The 23,842-nt window shown below is 37.1% G+C and overlaps 2 protein-coding genes across 5 annotated transcripts; one reads left to right on the top strand and one right to left on the bottom strand.

The window, feature by feature from the left end:
- The first annotated feature begins 1,206 nt into the window (after positions 1-1,206).
- Positions 1,207-12,210, top strand: casd1 (CAS1 domain containing 1). The gene is made up of 18 exons (XM_027175868.2): positions 1,207-1,389; positions 3,672-3,768; positions 3,849-3,969; positions 4,283-4,327; positions 4,399-4,461; positions 4,547-4,591; positions 4,705-4,828; positions 4,921-5,135; positions 5,770-6,192; positions 7,052-7,141; positions 7,220-7,339; positions 7,433-7,589; positions 7,680-7,759; positions 7,856-7,957; positions 8,622-8,762; positions 8,838-8,915; positions 9,001-9,093; positions 9,565-12,210. The coding sequence occupies exons 1-18, from the start codon at positions 1,257-1,259 to the stop codon at positions 9,820-9,822; spliced, it is 2,385 nt and encodes a 794-aa protein (XP_027031669.1). The 5' UTR covers positions 1,207-1,256; the 3' UTR covers positions 9,823-12,210.
- Positions 12,211-12,297: 87 nt separating this feature from the next.
- sgce (sarcoglycan, epsilon) lies at positions 12,298-22,582 on the bottom strand. 4 transcript variants are annotated; one of them, XM_027175869.2, is made up of 13 exons: positions 22,400-22,580; positions 21,915-21,980; positions 18,826-18,948; positions 18,508-18,665; positions 18,169-18,241; positions 17,480-17,678; positions 16,652-16,814; positions 15,670-15,884; positions 15,142-15,168; positions 14,428-14,616; positions 13,766-13,809; positions 12,761-12,798; positions 12,298-12,675 (listed from the first exon to the last, which is right to left on the bottom strand). In XM_027175869.2, the coding sequence occupies exons 1-13, from the start codon at positions 22,434-22,436 to the stop codon at positions 12,625-12,627; spliced, it is 1,383 nt and encodes a 460-aa protein (XP_027031670.1). In that variant the 5' UTR covers positions 22,437-22,580; the 3' UTR covers positions 12,298-12,624. The 4 variants fall into 4 exon arrangements, with proteins under 4 accessions (XP_027031670.1, XP_027031671.1, XP_027031673.1 ...); XM_027175870.2 differs by lacking the exon at positions 15,142-15,168 and having other exon boundaries at positions 22,400-22,582; XM_027175872.2 differs by lacking the exon at positions 12,761-12,798 and having other exon boundaries at positions 22,400-22,578.
- Positions 22,583-23,842: the final 1,260 nt, after the last annotated feature.

The following is a 23,842-nucleotide window of genomic DNA, read 5'->3' as shown; positions in this document are numbered from 1 at the left end:
AGTTTATAATAGTGCAGCCGAGAGCTCCTGAGGAACTAATGGGTCATTGTAATCTCTGAGTTCAGCACAGAACTGATTGCTGATAAAGACCAGACCATACAGCTGACTGACACAACGTCACAACAAAGAGACAGGCTCCGGGCGGCTTCATACACAACAATTCCATGAGACACCGGCTGACCATGCAGATCAATCCCTGGCTTTTGCTCTTAGACTGCAAAGTTATAGTGGTACTGTATAGTGACTTTCTGACATTACATGTTATTATAGCTGCTGTTTAAAAAGCTAATTAGGCACTCTGAAGGTCTAAGTGAAAATCTAAGTAGGAAAAAGAGGTTTTGTACAGGAGATGGATGCTAAAAAAGAGTACAGTGATTATCACAAGGACTGTCTTATAGTCATAGTTTTAACACAGGGTTTGTACTGTTTGACTTCATAATATACAACTGTGGCAAATAAATGGTTTATGTAGGCTATCAATTAACTTCATTTTGTCTTGTAGGATATCTTTTATCTGTCTGGTTCCTCTCAAGTTTTTCCTACTTTTTCTTACTTTATATATATATAAATATATATAAATGGAAATCTACATGGAGATTCCTGTAAAGCTGATTTGTGACAATGTCAAGTCAAGTCAAGAAGCTTTTATTGTCATTTCAACCCTATGTAGCTGTTGCAGTACACAGTGAAATGAGACGTTTCTCCAGGACCATGATGCTACATAGAACAAAGACAGAGCAAAGGACTTAGTAAGTAGTCCCAGATACATGAAGTGCATCTATGCAACCTGGTGCAAACACTGCAGGACAAAACAAACAAGACAGTGCAGGACAAGACAAAAAGACAGTGCAAGACAAAACAAAAAGACAGTGCAGGACAAGACAAAAAGACAGTGCAGGACAAGACAAAAAGACAGTGCAAGACAAAAGACAGTGCAAGACAAGACAAAAAGACAGTGCAAGACAAAAGGCAGTGCAAACAAAAAAGACAATATGTCTGTTTTTAAGATAAAATAAAGTTGTTACTGACAACGAAATTACTTTTTTTTTTCAGATAAATTCACATAAAAGTTTAAAATGATTATTAACCGAGTATCCAAAAACCTATCGACTTCAGAGCCCATGTTTTTAGAGATGCGAATTTTGGGAAGCTTCTATGTGTGGGCGTGGCCATAGTTTCGGAACCATGTCATTTACTCAGAGGGGCGGGGCGCAAATACCGCACGTCCATCTGCTCGTTGTCATGGAGGAGCAAAGATGGCGATACTGGCCTACAGCCTGGGCAAACGGGAAATAAATCAGTATTTTACCATTAAGAATGCAAAATTACTGTCTCTCGTTGCTGTCATTATCCTCACTTTGTGCCATGCAGTCTCTCGGCATTATGGAGGTGAGTTTGTAACCAAGGAAATCAAGGCGGTGTTAACGAGCTCCGTGCCGCCTGACAGTGTCTGTGAAGCATTAGCGTGTGTGTTGTGTGTTAGCATAACCGCTAACGAATGCTGCAAAGGCAGGGAAACGGCACTCAGACTAGATTTATATGAGCGGTAAAGCATATTTTTTTGTTTTGTTTTTTGAATTTAAATTCTTAGTATTGTTGTAAAGTGCTGCTGAGAGAGTTGGAGATTTATATGCAGTGTAAGAAAATGTTAATGAAGTGATCTGTAACGCAGCTGGCAGGCTGTTGTGCAGAAATGACACACACGAGCATCTAAGCTAAGCAGCTGGCAGAATAATTTAATAATAATTAGCTTTATTAACAGAGCACTGATCGGTTTAGTGTTGCACGTTAACCAGCATCTAGCTTGGATAAGTTCGGCAACATTCCTCCACATTTGTCCAGGAATGACATGTAGGTTTGGCACAATGTGAACCACCTTGACAGCAGAAGTACTATATATATCTGCACATTTCCGTGTTTTAAATAATGTCAGTACAGGGTGGTATTATTGGTGATTTATGCCAGGTGACCAGAGATGCCATGCTTCAGGAGCTGGGGGTTTATCCCTGCTGAATCCTAAGTACTTCACCAAAAATGATCAGTAAACATTGGAAATTTTCTGATCAGTCCATTAAGTCCAGCAGTTTGAGAATCTTTGCCTGTTTTGCTAGCTGCGAGTTGGTCAGATTAAAGTGGATTTTTGAGTGGGGATATAACTTTATGGCTTTATGTATGGTTTCACAAGATTAGACAAAACAAGGCATACAAAACCGACATGTGATGCACCACAAAAAGGAAACCTCTGCCCTGTAACACATGAAATATTTTTAGATTAAATATATATGTGTAATGCATGTAATATGTGTAGTGTATGATTCTTGTGCTTTTGTTTTTTGTTGTGTTTATTCTTTTGCTGTTCTTGTACAAAGTTAGCATTTGTGTCACGCTTTGTTACAGAGGCAAATTATTTTAATATCAGTGTCAAGCATAAGAGATAACCTCCATGTTTTACTTTTTGCTTCTGATAACAAAAGTTATCTTGCTTAATCTTTTCCAGTGAAAATTATATGAATGAGAAATCCAGTGTATAAATAATGCACACAGAAAATGCAGTGCAGCAGTTATAGCACAGCTAGTTAGCAATATCAGAGGCACTAAACATGACACTGATGTTGGAGGAAATATCATGAAATTAGAAACTATAGAACCTGATGTGATTGAGCAGATTGTATGTACGTGAAGGTGACAGAGCTGGACAGATGAAAGGATTGAAGCTCTGCTTCAAGCTCATTTTGGTAAATATGAAGCAAGGGCATAATTCATAATTCAAAGGAAAGGAATCATGTTTAAACCAAAATAATCTGCCAGAATTTCATTACTCTTGGATGAGATCAAAGAACACAGAATATTCTCTAGGTTGAAAAAGTCCTGATCTTGAAAAAAATTAATCATTAACCCATTGTTTATCTTACTTCTATAAACCTACCACAAACCTCTCTGTCCATTTGTTTTCAAATATTTATAAATAGGTATATGCTGCAATTCTGGAAGTTCAAAGTTTAAAACAGGATATTTTAAATGCACTCATATAAGGGCTGATTAGAATAATAAATGACGGTGATTTTCTAATTAGATTGAATAATTATGAATGCACTTAATAAGATAATACATTACCTTTTAAAAAAAATAAAAACATAACATGTTAACTAAATCATTAGGCTGTAATTAACATTAAATTTTGAATAATGGCTAGCTGACAGATTTATTTTCCTTGTTGAGACTATTTGTTATGACCTCACTCTTCCCAACTACATGTTTCTGAAACCCAGAAATGTTGTCTGTTTACTTTAACATATAAAACATTGTGTGTAAAGATATGCCAAAGAAGGAAAACCTGTTTAAAAGACCCCTAAACATACAGCTTTTAGTATGCAGGCATCGTGCCACGTTGCATAACCTTATAGGAACTGTCCTGGTTTTTTTTTTTTTTTTGTATGTGTAAGCATGGCTGTTACGGCTAGGAATTGTCACAGGATAAGTTATCATGTGGGCCCTTATCAGTATGTTTCTTCCATATTAGTAATTTTTTTCATCTGTAGATGTGTCAGTTTGTGTGTCTGAATGTGTCATGTGTGTTTGTGTTTCTTTTTCTGTGCGCGTGTGTGTGTGTGCGCGCGAGTGTTTAGGCATGTGCGTGTGTATTCAACCTCATAATGCACTGTATTTTTCAGGCCGGGACACGTGTGAGTGGCTTCTATCTAATGGACGGTTCCTAGGAAACAATGTGTGGCAGCCATATGGCTGCATGATGCACAAGTACAAAATTAAGTAAGTCACAGCAGTTTCTCTGTAATAAAACACAGGGTCATTATCAGAACAGCAGTTTGATTTTCTTCTGTTCTTTTTAGTGAAGCGAAAGCTTGCCTCAGCAATAAGAGGATAGCATTCATCGGGGATTCTCGAATTCGTCAGCTCTTCTATTCTTTCATTCAGATCGTCAACCCTGAGACAAGGGAAGAGGGGAACAAGGTTAGTTTGTGTCCACTGTGTTTACTGAAATAATTAAAAACTAATTCCGAGATCATGTTGAAATGAGAGGCTGCAGTCACAATTTGCTTGTTTTTTTTTTTAAATGAAGCAAGTATATTGGCAAGATTAAACTAATAATTGCAAGACTTCAACATAGTAGGAAAACATAATAATAATAATAATAGTCATTGTCATTTTGTAATTCTCCTCTTTACTAAGGTGCTTTATTGCTTATGATCTGATTGTAACATCAGTTCACTCCTGATTGAATTGAATCTCTTTTTCTCCTTTTCTATTTAAATGACCTGCTCAGCATGAAAACATTCCCTTTGCAGATAGAGAATCCTCTGTTAATGTGGTGAGTGTTTCTACATGACTTTTTTTATGATAAAATTAATATAATAGATGAGTAACAAACATTTTTTATAGGACTTTTTATGGCATGCAGAAGTAAATAATTCCATGAAAGATCAGCTGACATCATGGACTGAGGTAAATCAGGAAACTCAAATTATTTCATATTATTATCTTCTGATTTGCATCTTGACTATATTTTTTAAATCATCCTTTCATACAGAAGCCCTCTTTCAAGCCAGATGTAATCATCGTTGGTGCTGCTACTGTAAGTCAAAGCCACACAAATATAAAAGTTTATAAATAAATGTACAAATGAGCATTTTGTTTTTAAAAAAACCTAAACGTATTCTGGATGTCATGTGTGTCATATTTTTACAGTGGTCTATTAAACTGCACAGCGGCAGCAGCGAGTCACTCATTCAATACAAAGCAAACCTCACATCCATAGCAGTACCATTGGAAAAATTAACTGAGCACAGTGAAGTCTTTTGGGTCATACAGGGTGTGTATCAAGTGTGAAGAACATCTAAGTGGCTGAAATTACATTTCAAATGACTCTTATATTATTGATTTTCTTCTGTGATTTGCTTTTAGGTCCTGTCTATGAAAAGGTCTTGAGCGAAAATCGTAAGATGATCACCAACGAGCTAATTAACTCGTATAACGCGGCAGCATTCAGCGCCCTGAGCAGCAGCAAGGGGAACACCAAGGCAAGGGTGAAGTTCCTGCAGGCCTCACGGCAAGCTGCCATGGAGACCATCACACAATCAGAAGATGGCCTGCACCTTCCTGTGAGCGCAAGGAATGTGGTAGGTCTTTAAGTGTTTCAGTCTCATATATACATGGACAAATGTGTAGTCTGGTCACCTGGGACAAGTAGATTGCATATGCAGACCATCATTCATCAGGTTCGATAGGCTGCTCTACAACCTTCACTTCACAGTTTTTTGTATTAGTTTTATTCTCATTGTCTGTGCTTATTTATTTAAATGTAATCTGCTCCACTTGTTTAAAATATTTCTTACTGGTACAAAGCTCACAGCTCACTGCTGTGGTATGTGCTAGTCTTCTGAAACCTGCCACTTATAGCAGTATGCAAGCAAACCACAGATGTGGTATTGCTGCTGATCGACAGTGTTTCTCTAAGCATATGCTCACTGTCCAATTTATTAGGAACACCAGCCAATCATGTGGCAGCAGCAAAATGTAAAAAAAATCTCCTGCAGAAGTCAAGAGATATAGTTACCGTTCATATCAAACACCAGAATGCATAAAAAGTGTGATCTCTGTGACTGATTGTTGCATGTATGAAAGTACCAGACGGGATAGTTTGAGTACCTCAGAAACTTGCTGTCTTGGGATTGTTTCCTTGTTTCCTTACTCCTTTATTTAAGCTCATTATAATTTTGAGTTAAACTTATTGTTATTCTGCTCACTCTTTAGGGTGCAATGGTTCTGATGAACTCCATATGCAACAAGATCCTGAAGCCTATCGATGGTTCGTGTTGTCAGAGTGTTCCTCCACCGAGTGTGCTACAGAAACTGGCTGCTGGACTTTTCCTGGTAGCTGCTGTCTGCTTCCTGGTGTTGCATGCACTTGGCTACACCGGGCACTGGAAGAGCAAACCCGTGTCTGATGTTGAGAGCGGGGAGGAAAAGAAACCTCCCTCTGCTGCATTTCCACTCATTCTCAAGAATGTGTTACAATCCATCTGCAAGATGGGGATCATCATGCTTTACTTCTACCTGTGTGACCGTGCAGACATCTTTATGAAGGAGCAGAAGTTCTACACGAACTCAACCTTCTTCATCCCACTCATCTATATATTTATGCTGGGGTTTTTCTACAATGAGAATACTAAAGAGGTACAGGAAATGCTACAGTTTACACACTGTACTGAAGTGTTTATTTTTTCTTTGCTCACCATATCCATTTTTTGCTTTTACACAAGACGTCTATGTGAGACGTGTAATCGTCAAAATACATAACACACACACACACCTTTTCTGTACATTGTCAGCTTTGTTTACAGTCATAGCCTAGCTCATGACTTTTTTTATGATTTTTGCAGCCAGTCATTTTAAAGTTTAGTGACTGTGATAGTAATGATAGACATTATGCCAACATGAGAAGACAGAATAAATCCGATTAATCAAGTGTTTGAGGTTTTAATGTTTGGTTGGTGTTTTAATTACACCTGATCCAATTCCATGTCTGTGTTCCATTCACACTGCTATACACACAGACTTCAATTTCCTTGATTAAAAAAAAAGCACTCTGTTGCCCTTTTCCCACTGGTAGCAAACATTGTAGAATCGACCAAGGTGTGAATCAGGACTGGGATCCTGCGGGACCTAACATAAACCCCAGGGGCACAGACCGTTTTGCAGGCTGTAGCAGGCAGTAAGATATAAAGAATACTGGAATTAAGGCCACATTCATTAGCGTGGGAATCCATTGGGTGCTCATGTGGCCACGTGTAAAGTGTTTATGGTGTTCATTTTTCTTTGTTCCTCTTTAGTAACTGCTTTATCCTAGTAATAGTTTGTCTATTTTGTGGAAATGGATGATTTCTCCCAGTGGAAAATTGAGAAAAGCTTCTAGTACTTGTACATAGTTTCTGTCATTTTTTGTTCCTCATTACTGAAACTCTACCTTTTGTTATATAAATTCGGGAAGAAAAAAAATTCTGTCATGTAAGGTAGCAACTCTTTTATTTTCCAGACCAAACTGCTGAACAGAGAACAGACTGATGAATGGAAGGGCTGGATGCAGCTGGTTATACTCATCTATCACATATCTGGTGCCAGTGCTGTAAGTTTAGACTTGAACCTTTGTATGTCTGCTATACTATATGATCCCCACCTCATTTATCTTATCTGTTCTATACAGTTCATACCTGTGTACATGCATGTCCGTGTCCTGGTGGCAGCTTATCTCTTCCAGACTGGATATGGCCACTTCTCCTTCTTCTGGTTAAAGGGTGACTTTGGACTCTACAGAGTGTGCCAGGTATTTAGTTTGAGAGTTCGTCTATACACAGCTGTTCACACACACTATGCCTCATAAATGCTAAGTACACACTAAGAGGTTTGTGTGTTCCAGGTTCTCTTTAGACTCAATTTCCTGGTGATGGTCCTCTGCCTTGTGATGGACAGATCATACCAGTTCTACTACTTTGTGCCACTGGTTACCTTTTGGTTTGTGATCATTTATGCCACAATGGCCATGTGTCCACAGATTCTTCAGATAAAAGCCAATGGTAAAAAGGGCTATTTTATAAAACACCAGTGTGATCATTTTCTGTGAGTTTTACACACAAATGGCAGTGTATTATTTTCGTGTATTTTAGGCAGCAGTTTCTGGCACCTGATCCTTTTACTGAAGCTGTTGGGGTTGCTTCTTTTCATTTGCTTCTTTGCATACTCTCAGGTATATACAAATTTGTATATACAAACATCATTCTTGAGAGAGTCGTGCTTAAACACTTATTTGCATCGAGTGAAATTTGTCCTTTTCTTTAAACAGGGTTTTTTTGAGAGCATGTTCTCAGTGTGGCCTGTTTCTAAGCTCTTTGAACTACAAGGAAGTGTCCATGAGTGGTGGTTCAGGTGGAAGCTAGATAGATTTGTAAGTATTACCCCTTTATGTTATACTATGCAATGCAATGTTTGCATACCCTTGAGACAATGAAGACCAAAAAATGTATTTTGTAACTAAGCTACAACAAAGAGCATTAGTGGGAAATACAAATATACACTCCTCTATGAGACAATAACCACATCTAGTGACATCTAGTATTACTAGACAGTTCCACTTTCCATTCTTTTGGCTCCCTTTGTTAATTAGTTAAACATTTATTCTTCTTTTTATATTTATTTATATATATATATAAAAGACACCAGTTTTAATTCCACTGAGAGTTTATTCTGAGTGACTGAAAATGTCCAAGCAGTTGATTGCAGTAATACGCAGGACCTCCTGCACATCTGGAACGATTAATTATCTGAAGAAGTGCTAAGTGCAGGAAGTGCATTACACTCTATGGAAAAAGACCATTATTGACAATGGACAGTTTTATTTATTTATAATTATTATTAATTAAAATCCAAGACAGTATACATAAGGTGATCAATGCAAAGTAAGCAACAATGTCTGGTGTTATGAACATGTTTACAGAGAGATGTGTTCATAAAATCCAGACTGCTTTTACATGCCAGTACATCCATTATGTTTTAGCATTTATGCTGTTAGCAGGCAACTATCTGAGTGGGTTTCTCCACTTCTGTTACAGGCTGTAATCAATGGCATGCTGTTCGCCTTTATTTACCTGGTATTGCAGAAATATCAGATTCTATCAGAGGGGAAAGGCGAGCCACTCTTCTCCACCAAGATTTCCAACTGCTTGCTTTTTGTATCAGTGGTTTCCTTCATAGTAAGTAAGCTACTAGGTTCCGCTTTCAGTGCCTATATGGCTATGACTTTATCTAACGTATTTATCCTCCTTTAGACATATTCCATATGGGCGAGTAGCTGTAAAGATAAGACTAAATGCAATGAGATGCATCCCTACATATCTGTGGTGCAGGTAAATTCTTTTAAATGGTGCTTGTTGTGTGAAGGTGATATTCTGCTTCTGCTAGCTGTTCACTGTGCTTTTTCTCAAACCACAGATTCTTGCGTTTGTTCTCATCAGGAACATTCCTGGTTACGCCCGTTCTTTGTATAGCTCCTTTTTTGCATGGTTTGGCAAAATCTCATTAGAGGTAAGGCTCCTGTGTCATGAATAAACATTTCCAAACCAAATGCATGCAGTTCAAAAAGGTATTTTTTGTAAATCAAATGTGGGAGGAAAAAAACAAATCAGGACTAAGGCTGTGCACAAATCTGTATAATATACTGGTTAACCATCAGAAGCATCAACTTTTTCAAATACTGAATACTTTTGTATATTGTGTAGCAGCACAAAAGTGACTTAGAGTGAAGTAATGGAATGTGGAGTCATGTTGTTTGTCATGGTCACATTCTGTTATGTTTGTAGGCTGAAAACTCTAATCTGCTGTATCCACTGAAAAGGTTTCCAGATATCAAGAATTAACAGACACATACTAGCCAATTACTAGCTGTCTATTTGCCACAACCATTGTACATTTTCTGTGTGGGTGAAGATAAGTACATTTTATAAAGTTACAGTGGAGTGAGATTCATGCATTTGTCTGTTTTTTATTCTCCTGCAGCTCTTCATCTGTCAGTACCACATCTGGCTGGCAGCTGACACCAAAGGCATCTTAGTGCTTATTCCTGGGATTCCCTCCCTTAACATCATCATCAGCACCTTCATCTTCGTGTGTGTCGCTCATGAGATCTCGCAGATCACCAATGACCTGGCCCAGGTAGCAATACCTAAAGACAGTGGCACTTTGCTTAAGAGACTGCTGGTGACTGGACTCTTCATGGGGCTTGTTCTCATGCTGTCTAACAGCAGCTGGGCCTGAGACTGAAGGAGCTTAGTAAACTCTGAGTGAGTTAAATCACTGGAACATGTCCTGATTCAAATTGCATTTTAGGAACAGACCCTTTGCTGGCACAGTGCTGCTCACCGAATACAAGCTGAGAATCATGTCTCCAAGTAAAGCCCAGGTTGCAGTTCTTACTTTATGAAGACAGTGAACACACATTTTTTCAGAATGTATGCGATGCCTATTGACTCCTGCAGAACGTTTGCTCACTGACTGACGTTTTAAACATGAGTTAATCTGACACATCACAGGGACGTCTATTCCACCCAAGTTTTGTAAAGTATTTAATGATTTAAATTAAGTTTATGTTGTACAGTCATGTCGCCTTAATGTCCTGTCTGTTGTTTTTAGGTTTTGGGGTTTGATTTTTTTTCTGTTTTTTTGAATGTTTGGAATGCCCCAGTTGATAAAAGATGAATAGAGTTTTGTGTTTCACATTTCATGCAGTACACGGGCCAACAGACTCTATTGTCACTATTCAGTGAATTACCGTGTCAACAACCACTATTGTTAATGTTTCTATATTTTTAATGAATCCTTTCAGCAGATCTAAATTCTCCTAAATCTCAACCAGCGTATCCATGGCTTGTTAATGAGTGGAACAAAAAAAACCCATTTATTAGTATTAATTCATCAAATTAAGGCTTTAGAGGTATTAAAAATTCTGGAACATTTATTTATATTTGCTAAATTAATAAATCTGAATATATAAAAGCTATCAATGGTCTTTAGAAGACCAGATCTATTTATCTGGATACTTTTGTGTACTACCCTTTTTAAAACAAATCCATTTACTCTTATTACTGAAGTATATTGTGGTTACATCCTAAAATCTTAGTGTCTTTGATGTACTTTTATGTGTAAATAAATTAGTTCATTATCTGAAGTACGTTCAGGCATAATAACGCTTTCAGACATTTGGACTTTCCACTGGTACATTTTACTGTCCAATGATGTTTCTGTTTTCTCTCCCCTTGCTACAGTGACCCTCTACGCTAATAATTCTGTTATTTAATATAATTTTTTCAAAACGTGTTTTATATTTAACCTTTTTTATGTAAATGTAACAGTGTAATAAGTGTTTGAAAAGGCATTAACAGTGCCTCATAGTCATATTAAAAAGGTCTTTAAATGAAATTTTTTTATACCAGGTGAACAGACATGTTACACTTTTATCAGCAAAAGGGTCAATGCGTGAACTACTGAAAGATTTTTCCCAAAACGCTGTATAGTAACGTACATCTGGATATGTGTGAGTTTGTTAATTTATTATTACATTTGTACATGTCTCTAACCAAGTGGAGTAAGCTGCTTTCTGTTTATAATCCTGTGATACAAATATTAATGGCAAACCAAACAAAATAAATATATAAATGAGAGGGAAAATCCTACAGACCAATCTAAGCTAAGCTTTAGTGAAGTTATGAATTGTTACGAACAATATCAAATCATTTTGTGCCGTATGTATCTGTCCAGCTCTTACATTTCAGTAAGTACAAAAAGCTTAACATACTATCCTCTGTGTTTTACCATATATTGATGCTATTAGGAGGTTGTGTTATATCTTTTATCACTGCTAACATGAAGTTAAAGAATACAAAGCTTTCATTGAAGATTGAACATTGGAGTAAATTTAGACAAATCACTTGTACACATAGAAACCTTTATGCTACAAGATAGAGTTGTTGTTGTTTTTTCTTTATAACAATAGCTGTTTAAAACGATCCTGTTCATGAAAAAGTTAATTTATTTATTTCTGTTAAATTATGGCCATGTTTATCTGATCTATTTTAAAACCTCTCTGTATTCATTTATGCTGTTTGGTCATAAAAAAACAAGTGTACAACAAAGTTGTATAACATCCTTTAGTTCTGTAGATAGATTTTGCACATTGTGCCAATGCAGTCTTCATCATCCTCCATTTAAGGGCCACTAGGTGAATTAGGTGATCAGATGTTTGTAATTTTAATTTTGTACCATAGCTTTATTTCATATGGCATTTTGCAGATCTAAAAAAATCTGCACTATTTTAGCCTTTTCTTCCATTATAGGAAGACAAGATAAAAAGTAAACAAGCTCTTGTGTAAAAGTAAGCATTTTATTTCCTGAAGTAAATAATTTGATGGATTTACTCCACATTATAGCTATTTATCCAATTGTAAATGTGTGGATTTGATTTTATAAGACTTGTTTTGTATAGTTTAGTTTGGACTTTTGTAAAAAACAAAAAAAAAACAAAACAGGATTCCTACCATGCTGATGTAAATATAACTGTCTTGAAATGTGTAAAGGATGTATTTTCTTTTAGAAATGCAGTTTTGTTGTTTAATCATTGTCAGTGATAAAACACCTTGCTGAACCTTTTTTGTATTGTTTTTATCTGTTTTTTTTTCACCCCCAGCATATCCATTGGTACCAACAATTTATCACACATGCTCATGAAACTACAGATTGAAGAAATTTATGGTAAATTTATTAATTTATTTATCAAAACAGCTTTAGTAGAGTAAGAGATGGAAAAAAAACACTTTTATTGCGTATCCGATGGAAGTCTGTCCAAGCTTTTAAACATCCCTTTAAGAAGACAATTACCTCAAAATACCTTCAGATACAGTTCAGATATGGTTTGAATGTAGCCATCATTGTATCCACCAGCTGCCACGTGGACGACATCTTATGGACGCTGCACCGGATCACAGAGCGATTGCACATGCAGATTTGGCACGGTTTAGAAACACGAAATACACAGACACTCAAAGCTTTGAGTGATGAGAGATCTCACAAATTCAGCGCTTCAGCCACTTTCCTCTCTTCAGGAATACCATTTACCTGCAAGGAAAATACACCATTTAATAGTAGAACATTGGTAATGCAGGACATTAGCACCACTGCAACACAAATTATTGGTACTTGCCTCCAGCCTTCGAAATGTTGACAAACTGTAATTATCTCCTTTGATAGCAGTAAATGAATGAACAGACTGTTAGACAAGGAGATACTCAGACCAAGTGCAGTTTATTATTGTACACACAGGGGGGAAGCAGTGTTAGGCCAGCTTCAATGCACCTTAGCAGCAATTCTACAAAGTTCAGCGGGGGGAAAAATTGGTGCATAGTGCTGTCTAAGACGCCACTACTATATCTCCCATCATTGTTCAATTGTGTTGAAATCTGGAGACTGTGAAAGCCATAACATACTATTTCTAGCATTTTAACACTTTTAAACCATTTACTGAGGTCTTGTTCCCTGTGGGTGGGGGCGGAGTCAATCTGGAAGAGACCACTCCCATCAGACAGAAGAACTTTGTATTGTTTTGCAATAACTCTTTGTACAAAGGGAATAAGTGGACCCTTAACCACGGCAGCACTTTTTCGGAGAGGATGCTTGAGGTTCTATGCGTTCTCATCAAGATAAACACAAAAACATGCACTATTAATATGGCCTGTGGGTCAAAACCAACTAAAATGAACCCTATGTGATTTAAGATTTTGTAGCAATCATAGAATTCAATTTAAAACACGGTACACCTTATGTCCTTAATGACATTCAATTCAAGGAATTTATAAGAGACTCAATGAAACATTATATTAATAAAGTAATGTAAAGTTTATCGTATAATATTACACCTACAATCAGATCTAGAATTATTGGCACCATTTATGTCAATATCTTTTTCAAACATATATTTTTCTTCAGTAGTACAATGTTTTCTGCTGAGCACTGGTTTTAGATTTAATGCCACCTCCACACTTCATATTTGGTGAAAAATCGTCAGGAGAGGAAAAACATTTCAAATGATTGTGTATAATATTTTATTGTCTAATCATTTTCTTTGCATGTGTCAGCATTACTGGAGCTGTGTCAGTGTTGCTTGTGTATATAGCTACAATATGCTGAAGCTGATGTACCGTACACTTACCCGAAGGCTGCTGTTGTGGGATCTGCATTTGATTTTGAAGATTTCTGTGAACAGAAACCACTTCGTTAAAGCTGCCGTATTCATTTAAGGATACTGAGCATTAACTGCTCAGCCTTCTCTAATGATTTAAGGTGGCTGTACGTCCTTCTCTTAACCGTTGTGACAATGTCCTCTGTTAAAATACTATACAAGTGAAGTTACAGCTTTACCTTGAACTGTAACAAAGCTTAGACACTGAAGACTCATTCCAAAAGTGAGAAGAGGGACATGAAAACTCCAGATTTATTTTTAAAAGAAATGTGGAGAGATGTGTAAGTTGTTATTCCAAAAAATATATATATAAATAAATCCTACAACCAGAACTACTGTGAGAGCTGCTGTTTTACATAAATATACAGTTTCCCACCAATCAGTACCGAGAACTCAGCATCACTGGTAACAGCCAGTAACAGAAGGGTTTTGCATTGTTAAACCGACCCTTTTAAGTCTGAAACTACATTTACATGTCTTGTGCCATATCTTCGAAGTGCACACATTTCATTTTAGGCTCTGAAATGTGCAGACAATATGACTTTCAAAAGAAAAAAAAATGCAATGTTCTCTTAACGCCTTAAAGCAGAATAGTCTGAGAGCAGAGAGAGAAATCAGTGTGTGACACTCACGTCTGGGTTTGCATGAGTGGCATGCTGGTAGTCTCATAATTTTCTGGGTGGATCGGTGGCACCACCTCTCCGCTCACAGGGTTGAATACAGGCAGCGTGGAGAGAGGCCAGGAGATCTCCCTATTCTTCGACATGCTGCGCAGCTCCTTTGTTGATTTCTGAATGGAGCTGTGGTGCACCATCTGGATGCTGTGAAGATTAAGAAGAAAAACATATTTTAGCAATTTGTACATGCATACACAATATATACAACATACTCAGTACTTTATTATAAGCAGAAGGAAAAAAGGAAATGTTGAACTGTTATATCATACAACCTACAAAACACACTCTGTACACTCTGAGGAATGAGTATGTTGTGTCAACCCAGGTCACGTAATCTGTTGAAAGTTTTATATATTCATCACATCCTGCTTACTACCATGTCAGCAGATTTCATCTCTTTTAAGCCCAGCTAATATTGTGATTTGTATTTAATAGCAGGACACTAGATTTGAACCTGACTCTAAGCAGCCATATGACAACAAGGCGTCTTCATGAATGATGAATGGTGATGTCGTGAAGGAGGACACAGGAGCATAAAATGTGGGAAAGCAAATAAAAATAAAACAAGGGGATCACCTGGCTAAAGAAGGATAACAGAGACAGTAGGAGAGAGAAAGAGAGAAAGAAAAACAAAACAAGACAAAAGAAAGACACAGAAGAAACACTTACTCTGGTGTTTGCATGTTTCTTTTTCGCCTAGAAACAAAACAAAATGTCTGAATTAAATACTAATATTAATAGTTTAAAGACAACTACACAAAAGTGAATGGGAAGCAGGAACTGGTGAGGGTCTCTTCAGGCCGCAGGACCTCTGGTGATTAGGAGATGTTGGAAGGCACACAGATCATTGATGTGATATGGAGTGACAAATGATGTATCCACGGGGATAATGACATGGTAGATGGAAGCTTTTTGCTTGTATAAATTAAAGTCACATACCATAAAACTAGACGTTGGATGAGAATGATTATTGAGAATTGAATGATGGAAAAGCTGCTTTTTTGTGTCCTAATAAGCCTAATAACATTGTAAACTAAATTTAAATACCCACTTTTCCTAATCAACTTTTATATATGCCTTGTAAATGCAGCACATTCACTGTTTGTGGTAATATTAACCTGGATGTGTGTGTGTGTGTGTGTGTGTGTGCGTGTGTGTGTGTGTCCTGAGACTAAGAGGTTAGTACAGCGCACTTACACTCCTTCTCTGCGACAGCACATTGAATAACCCAGGATGACGAAGAGGACCAGAGCAACAGCAGAGGGCACAGCCAATGTGACTAAGAAGTCAGCAAAATAGTCTCTACTTTTCAGTGACTCAGAGGGTGGATTGTATTCACCAATGTCTGGCAGCACCCCAGTGCCTGGTTCTGGACGGCTATTGTGTACAGGAATGACTTTAGTAATATCCACCTGAGGAACACAAGAGGAGCAGAAGACAGCGTAAGAGAAAGTTAGAAAACGCGACTGAAAATCTGAGGCTGACCTTAACATTGGATAACCTAAAAATGGACAAAAATCTATAAGTAAAGTAAATTGTGCAATATACTTTTCCTGATAAATAAAAAATAATAATAATTAAAATTAGTCATTAAAGTTTTAGTTCATCAATTAAGGTACCAATTAAGGTACCAATTCTTCTATACTGCACCTATTAAATATTACATAAATACTTATGGATGTTCCATAACCGCTACTGAAAAGTGACGGCTGCCTCAGCCTTGTGATGACACTAGAGGGTAGCAGAGAGTAACTGGAGACACTGACAGCCCAGCTCCTGTTACCACAGGGAGCCAGAGAACAAGGTTTAATTCTAATCAGAGGCAAGCAGCCCCATGTTTGCCTGAGTATTTAAGCATAGCTCTACCTTCACTCACTGCTTGGTCATGAGTCAACCATGTTGGTGGTCAAAGCTTGGTTATAATTTCTGGTACATCTTTCTTGGGCTGCGCGTGTATCCGTCCCCAAGCCTACTTGATCCCAGTTGTGGGTTCTAAAGTTATTCTATAGTCTTCACAACTTCTTTCATGTCATGCCATACTCTCAATAGGTTTTTAGTAGCTGAGTTGGGAAATGTGCACAATTTCTGACTGTCAATTAATAGCCGCTTGCCAGGGTGACCGGCAGCAGCTCAGAAACATGTAGTGTATGGTATCTGTTACAACAAGTAAATGCATCACCAGTGAGATTTTGCACCAGTCGATGTGGAACTGAGCTCTGAACTTCTTGTCACAGCTGATGATTGGCTCCATCTCCTGACTGCAGCGCAGCTGGTTCTGAGGACTCTCTACCTCACGCAGGCATGAGGAGAATGGGACGTCCGCTCCCACCATCACATACACGCTGCACATGATGAAAGAAAAATTGTAAAGTAAATGGTCTTTTTACGTTTGTATTTAGCCATTGTAGACTATCAAATTTAATGTAGACATTTATCCTTTGATATCCTGGTACTGATGGTTCACTTATATGTAACTGCAAGCTGAATGAAAAACTATGATGAAAAAGGTATTTTTTCTCAATCTGTGGTTCTGCATTAAGGCAGTCGGTGTAATAAGACATGGAAAACTTTATTAATAAAGCTCCATCATCATGAGGACCAAAATTACAGGCAAAGAGGAAAACAGCACCACCTCTCTGCCATTATTCACAGTTATTGCTAAGTATGTAAAAAGCAGATGTGAATATGACCCCCTTCCTTCCTTAATTTGTTCACTACTGTTCTATAAAACTATTTAACTTACATTATATTGCCTGTGATGCCTTTCGCCCTATTCAGTATGTAAATTTTCACTTTAAGTCTTTTGCAGAATTTAAATGTCATGCCTTAGATATACTATGGATGTTCTGTTATTACTATGAATACAACAAATATGCTACTGTATATTGGCAATTATTTTCACTATATTATTGGTGCACTATTTCTTTCTTCCGTCCCATAATTTCTGGTCCACGGATGAGGTTTTAAATAGAAAGTTATATCCTGCAGCTCTGTAAAGGAAGCTCACCCCTCTTTCAGGTTGTTGATGGGCAAAGGCACACGTCCTCCCCTGTCCAGAGCCGAAGTGATGTTAATGGCATTGAGTCTCTCAGGCTGCCAGACGTTCTTCACAGCACCCAGGAAATCTCCCAACACCTCACTGGCTAACATCTCCTCCACATTCATGTTTTTAATGTAAAACTCGGCCTGATACGGCAAGGGGAATTCTGGCAGAGAGAGAGACGTAGTTCACTGGATAGTGGAAGGTTGTGGTGATTTTAGTGTCAGCTGGTAGAGGAGTGATGATATACGAGGGTGTTAGTGAGGAAAGTGGGCAGATGGCTGATGAGATCAGGTCACAGATGACCATAAACAGCTCGGTATAAAGTCACTATAAGCTTGCTGAACATAAGAGTAATCAACTGCAAGACATTACAGGATTTTCTGTTCATCCCAGAATTTTTTTTTATTTAGGCATTTGATGGTATACTAAAATTAAGATAGAAGGAAAGGGATTAACTTAAAGTCAAACATTTAAATGTTGGAAGGACATATACAGTATAAGTCTACTGCAAAAAAGGGGGTTTATAACAATGCATTATTATATAAAAGATAAACAATAAAATGTGTAAATGTAACACCTTTAATACATTTTAGAATTGAATGTTATGCAGATAGATCATAGTATCAACTAATAACATTTTTGTTGTATCTCACCTTCTGTACCCATGATGTTAATGACCAAATTGTGCCTTGCTGTTTCGAAAGTGCGTCGGTTATAAGCCGTAATCTGTAACACACAACGGGGAAGGTCTGACTAAGAACAGCTTATGAACAAGGTGAAATGCAGTAGACACAAAGTGACACACATTAATTTTTATAATTAACCTATAATTATAGCATGACTAAAATAAACACAATGACATGGATATTTTCTAATTAAATAAATATATTTTTCTATCCTGTAGAAAAATATATTTATTTAATTAGAAATAAATAGATTTTTCTATCCTGTAGAATAAGGTCTATTGTATCCCTGTGTCACCATATTGTCACCTCGATGATAGTTGGTTTGCCCGCATGCTCCGCTGTGGGGGAGCCGTAAAGAACTCCATCACTGTGTGGAGTTCGCTGGATGTAGCGCAGCCACCCGGGCCTGTCTGGAAAACCCTTCAAGTTGGTATTAAAGGTGATTGGGTCATTGCTGGTGTCCCCTGTGAATCAATTTAGAAAACAGGTAAAAAAAATAAAAAATAAGCCGCGAACTCTAGGCCATCAGTTTCTTTTTAAAGGCTTGCATTTTCTATGTTTCTCTAAGTTTAAGGTCTATAAATCAAATCAGATGAAAGTGAAAAAATACAAAGTATACAAAACCTAGCTTAGGATAAGGAGGAAATTCTCCTTTAAAGTATTCTCTCTCCAGCACATGGACAAACAGAACTCCAGCTGAAGGGTAGACGTTCCGGTCTGCATGTGAGCGCGAGACAATGGTGACCACTGAAGCCCACAGCAAAAGAACAGAAGGAAGACAGAATAATTGGATCAAAATCAGACATTATGTTTCATAAATTGGGTTGGTTGCAGGTATTGTGCACTTTGCAACACAAAATTTCCAGTGTACTTAACAAAGTGGGCTATACTTGATTTAATTCTACTTGAGCCCACTTAATCTGTATGCAGTTCACCTACAGTATGTCAACATGTGTGCACGGCAATGACTCCCCATTCACCCTACTTCAGACACACTACATGATTTATCTTATGTAAAAAAGAAATGGCAAATATTTTAACAAAATACTTTCATAATGGTCCTATAATGCTGTACTCCCTACAAGCATCAAAGTACATTATGTAAGTAGTTGAAAGTAATGATCTATTTATTATTTTCATTTAACTACATCTCATGTATATTAAAATAATTAGATGCAGAACCTGGACACTCATACACCAGACACGGGAGTCTTGTGGAGAGTCTTTTATATGAAGCTCAAAAAGTTAAAGATCTTGCAATGCAAATGTTTCAGTAAACGTCAAAGAAAGAGTTAGGTGAAAGAGAAACCACACTCAGAGTTAAATCAGCACAAAGGTATTATTAATAGCAAACACTGAAACTGATACCCACTCTGGATTCTCTGAAAATTTTAGGTCTAGAAATCACATACGGTCACATGACAGTTGGCAGAAATCACATACGAAATCACATATAAATCACATACGGTCACATGACAGTTGGCAGTCAGTGCTGTTGTAAATGGCCATATACAGACAGTTTTACTTCATACGTGTGCAGGACTCTTTAGTAAGAATGACACAAACTCTATTAGGTGTGTGTACCATTTTTCCAGGGAGTTAGATTTCAGTACAGCTCCAGAAAGAGGCGGAATGTCTGTGAATTTGATTGGGATAAAACTAGGTTTGTTGACTTAATTTGATTTGATAAACTTTGAACATATTCTATGAACCTTTATGCAAGCTACTCAGGTGTGTGTAAAGTGGGACTGACGTATTCGAGACCCCTATCCTATAATTTACATCATGAAAAATGGAGTATAAATCTGGACAATGTATCTGACCCTATTTCCATTTTAACCTCTATGTGCTTCTCCAGTAAGTTCTTTCTTTACATTGAGTTGCTCACTTAACTTTTACCAAGTCATTTAAAATCAAGTTAAAGATCAATAGAGTCACTCTAGTTGTTGTTACAGTTACTCTGTAGTACTGTATGAGCTTTTAATACACAGTCAAACTGAGAACTGGGCAAATCAGTTTTATAAAAACAATAAGGATTTGTTTATGTTTTGACTAAATAATTATACTGCCAAATATTACTGATTGTTTTTTTATATATACTGTATACTGTATATATCAGATGGGTCCTACTGCTGAAGTTTATTGGCCAGACAGCTTTTAATTTTTTTTTCTTAGTTATTTCTTTTTTTTTTAACTGTCACTCAAATTTTATAGCATACATATAGAGAATTAACACTAAACTCCTCACAATCAGATGAACAAATAATTGTGCAAGCATACAAGGCCATGTGAAGGTGACGAACACCTCCATATTCTAATGGATCAACTATTGCTGGTTAATGGAAAACACTTTGCTACAGGCTAATGTGGGAGACACAAACACACACATACACAAAGAAAAAAAAAAAGATCCCGCAGTAGAAATATCTAACTCCAGTTTATAATCTCACGGCTCAACCTTGACCAGACCTCACATCCATTGCATGCCTGAAGAGGAGGGACACAGTGTGTTATGGTCAGAGTCAAACATGTCCTAGTGAACTGCCAAGTCAGCTTCACACCAGCTTCTCCTTTCCGGTCAGGAGGAACTCATGCACTTCACTTTTTTTAACAGGAGATGGCTTATTGGAATATACTGTGCATGTACACTTTACTCTATCTGTTCAAAGTACTCTTATCAGGAAGTGAAAGTCAGCAACAAAGCTGCATCTGTCTGCCATTATTATACTGCTGCTACAAGCCCTGAATGAATCTGCCATCTACAATGTGAACCTACGCCTGGAAATCTTCAGGTAGAGCACAATTTCAATGCTAATATTTGCAAGAGAATTCTTAAATGTTAAAATCCATAAGGAATGCATATGCAGAAATTGCTAGTATTGGTGAAGTCATGGTTTAAAACAAAGGCTAAAATGATACTATTCAGTGAGTGACAGGTTTAATTGTATAAAAGGAAAACTAAAAGCAGAGTGTTACAATGGTGTTGCCAGGTCTGGGCTACATTTGAACTTCTGTTACTTACTTGTTATTAGTCATGTGTGGGATGAGGGTTAGGACTTTTTGCACAACTCGTAAAAATTGTATTATAGATATTTATATATAGCAAGGGATAAAACCCAACAGGACATACTGTTTTGAAAATAATATATAATGATGCAGTGGTGTGATGCAGCCTGACGGTGTTACTGTTGTTATTCGGAAGATGATTACTTTTCAAAAACAGCATATTATAGTGTTTATTTTCTCTTATACCATAGCAAAGTACCAATCATTAAAGTTTTTATTAATAAAGAACAACACATAAATTTATCTGATTACAGATATGTTTACTGTTGTCGAACATCCAGAAAAACAAGTTACTTGTTCAATAACACAGTCTGTTATTAAGTTTAGATTATTTGGCACATCCTCCATACAAGCCCCTGTGCAATTATTCCTATAGAAATAATGACATTCTTAAATAAGGGCAGGGCATTATATTAATTGTGGTAATAGTCTCAAAGTTAAATCAACGTATAAAGTTTGAAATGCACCGTTTGTTAATAGTTTTGAAACTGATTTTGCATGCAGACCTGGCAACCCTGGTTGTAAGGTCAAAACAGAGGTGCACATCATTACAGCTGTGGTTATAGCACAACACACACACACACACACACACACACACACACACACACACACACACACACACACACACACAGATCACTCTCACTCACCGCCTGTATGAGACACCTTCTGTGTAGAGTCGATTAAAGCCTGGATTTGACTATGTCCTTCACAAGCTATGATGTTTTTTGACAAAATGAGAATGAACGGTTAAAACAAGGAATCTCTCTCTCTCTCTCTCTCTCTCTCTCTCTCTCTCTCTCTCTCTCTCACACACACACACACACACACACACACACACACACACACACACACACACACACATTCCGTCCTGCAATAACACGTAGCTGAACAAATCCATACAAAACAGAAGCAGATGTTGTACTAACATCTGTCTACGTGAATGTAAATAAACTTACTTAAATCTAACCACACTATCTAGCTAACTAGTGAGCTCTTGGCGGTAATAAAATGACCTCTTTGCTCTCGCGCATTTCCGTTAGGCAGTTAGCTAGCTCCTGTTAGCACGCTAGCCTTCACTCTGAAAAAAACAGTGCGCGTTATGCTAACGAGGGGCATTTAAATCACTACATACCTACTAAAAGCCACACGTAGAGTTTCAGAGAGCCCATGGTGTAGTGGTCGCGCTGCTGGTTTGCGTTACAGGTGTGAGTTTTTCTGGGATGATAGCAGGGACCGAGCAGCCATCAGCATCCCTCAGTTAGCTGAAATCCCCCTCCCTCTCAGATCACTGAGCGCCTCGCGCATTGTGGGAGCACACAAACATCTGGAAAACACAAACATCTGGCGCAGCTGCTGGAAAACACACAGACTGAAGCTTATAAGAGTGGGACTACGCCCAAGAGCCGAGCTATGTGTGTATATATACAAGGGATATATAATATAATATAATGTAATATATAATCAAATCAAATTTCATTTAATACGCATACATACAGAGTACGACATGCAGTGAAATGCTTTTTACGTCTGTCCGGTATTCAAGCATAAAAGGAATGGAATTAAGGATAAAAAGAAAACCAAATGGAGGTAGATAAAAAAAAGCATAAACTATATAATATAATATAATATAATATAATATAATATAATATAATATAATATAATATAATACTTAGGTTTTATTACTATTCAACAGTTTGTTAGAAAATCAATAAATGTTTGCTTGCTTGGCTACTTTTTTCTATTTACTATACTGTACTTTCAGTATTTATTGTATATCCACTTTAAAATTACATTCAATATATTTTTGTTAGTACTCATAAACAAGCCTTAACAAAGACACCAGTCCTGAAAATAGATGACCAAAAAACCAAAATTAGTATAGTGTTATTGTTACAGCTTGGAGATGTTCAATATAAGAAGCAATTAGGTTTTTTTTTTCTTTTCTTTTTTTCCAGTTTTGGTCCATTTCTCTAGGCAAATAATCTTCAATTATCTTAAATTATGAGAGTCAATCTGATGATTTCCAAATCCTTTATAAATCTTCAATGTGATTCAAGTTCTAGTTACGGTTGGCCATGCAAGACCTACTTGAGTTATTTTGACTTTACATTTGAGATTTTTGTCCATTTTATTGGCAGATGACGTTAAATTCTTTTCTAATATGTCCCCATACATCACTCTGTACATGTTTCCTTGAGTGACATGCAATACCACACAACCATTTTCAGAGAAACATCCCCATGGTGTTTTGAGGATCATATGCACAACCCTTTCCATACATGAGCTGATTTACTGCCATATACTGTCCATACATTAACTTTTTCCATACATGAGCTGATTTATTGCCATATACTGTCCATACATAAACTTTTTCCATACATGAGCATAATTACTGCTATGTGCTGTCCATACATTAACTTTTTCCATACATGAGCTGATTTATTGCCATATACTGTCCATACATAAACTTTTTCCATACATGAGCATAATTACTGCTATGTGCTGTCCATACATGAACTTTTTCCATACATGAGCTGATTTACTACAAGAGCTTACAATCTTTCAAAAAGACCTC

This window comes from Tachysurus fulvidraco, chromosome 24, assembly GCF_022655615.1.
Source record: "Tachysurus fulvidraco isolate hzauxx_2018 chromosome 24, HZAU_PFXX_2.0, whole genome shotgun sequence".
NCBI lineage: Eukaryota > Metazoa > Chordata > Actinopteri > Siluriformes > Bagridae > Tachysurus > Tachysurus fulvidraco.
The sequence above is the reverse complement of the archived record's forward strand: the minus strand, read 5'-3'. Positions and strand labels throughout refer to the sequence as shown.

Coding starts and splice junctions, on each gene's coding strand:
- casd1 (XM_027175868.2), top strand. CDS start 1,257: ATGGCGATACTGGCCTACAGCCTGGGCAAACGGGAAATAAATCAGTAT. Junction 4,592..4,704: donor TCATCGTTGGTGCTGCTACT/GTAAGTCAAAGC, acceptor ATATTTTTACAG/TGGTCTATTAAACTGCACAG. Junction 7,958..8,621: donor GGTGGAAGCTAGATAGATTT/GTAAGTATTACC, acceptor CTTCTGTTACAG/GCTGTAATCAATGGCATGCT.
- sgce (XM_027175869.2), bottom strand. CDS start 22,436: ATGGGCTCTCTGAAACTCTACGTGTGGCTTTTAGTAG. Junction 15,885..16,651: donor ACTGGTGCAAAATCTCACTG/GTGATGCATTTA, acceptor TGTGTTCCTCAG/GTGGATATTACTAAAGTCAT. Junction 15,169..15,669: donor TGCTGTCGCAGAGAAGGAGT/GTAAGTGCGCTG, acceptor TTTTGTTTCTAG/GCGAAAAAGAAACATGCAAA.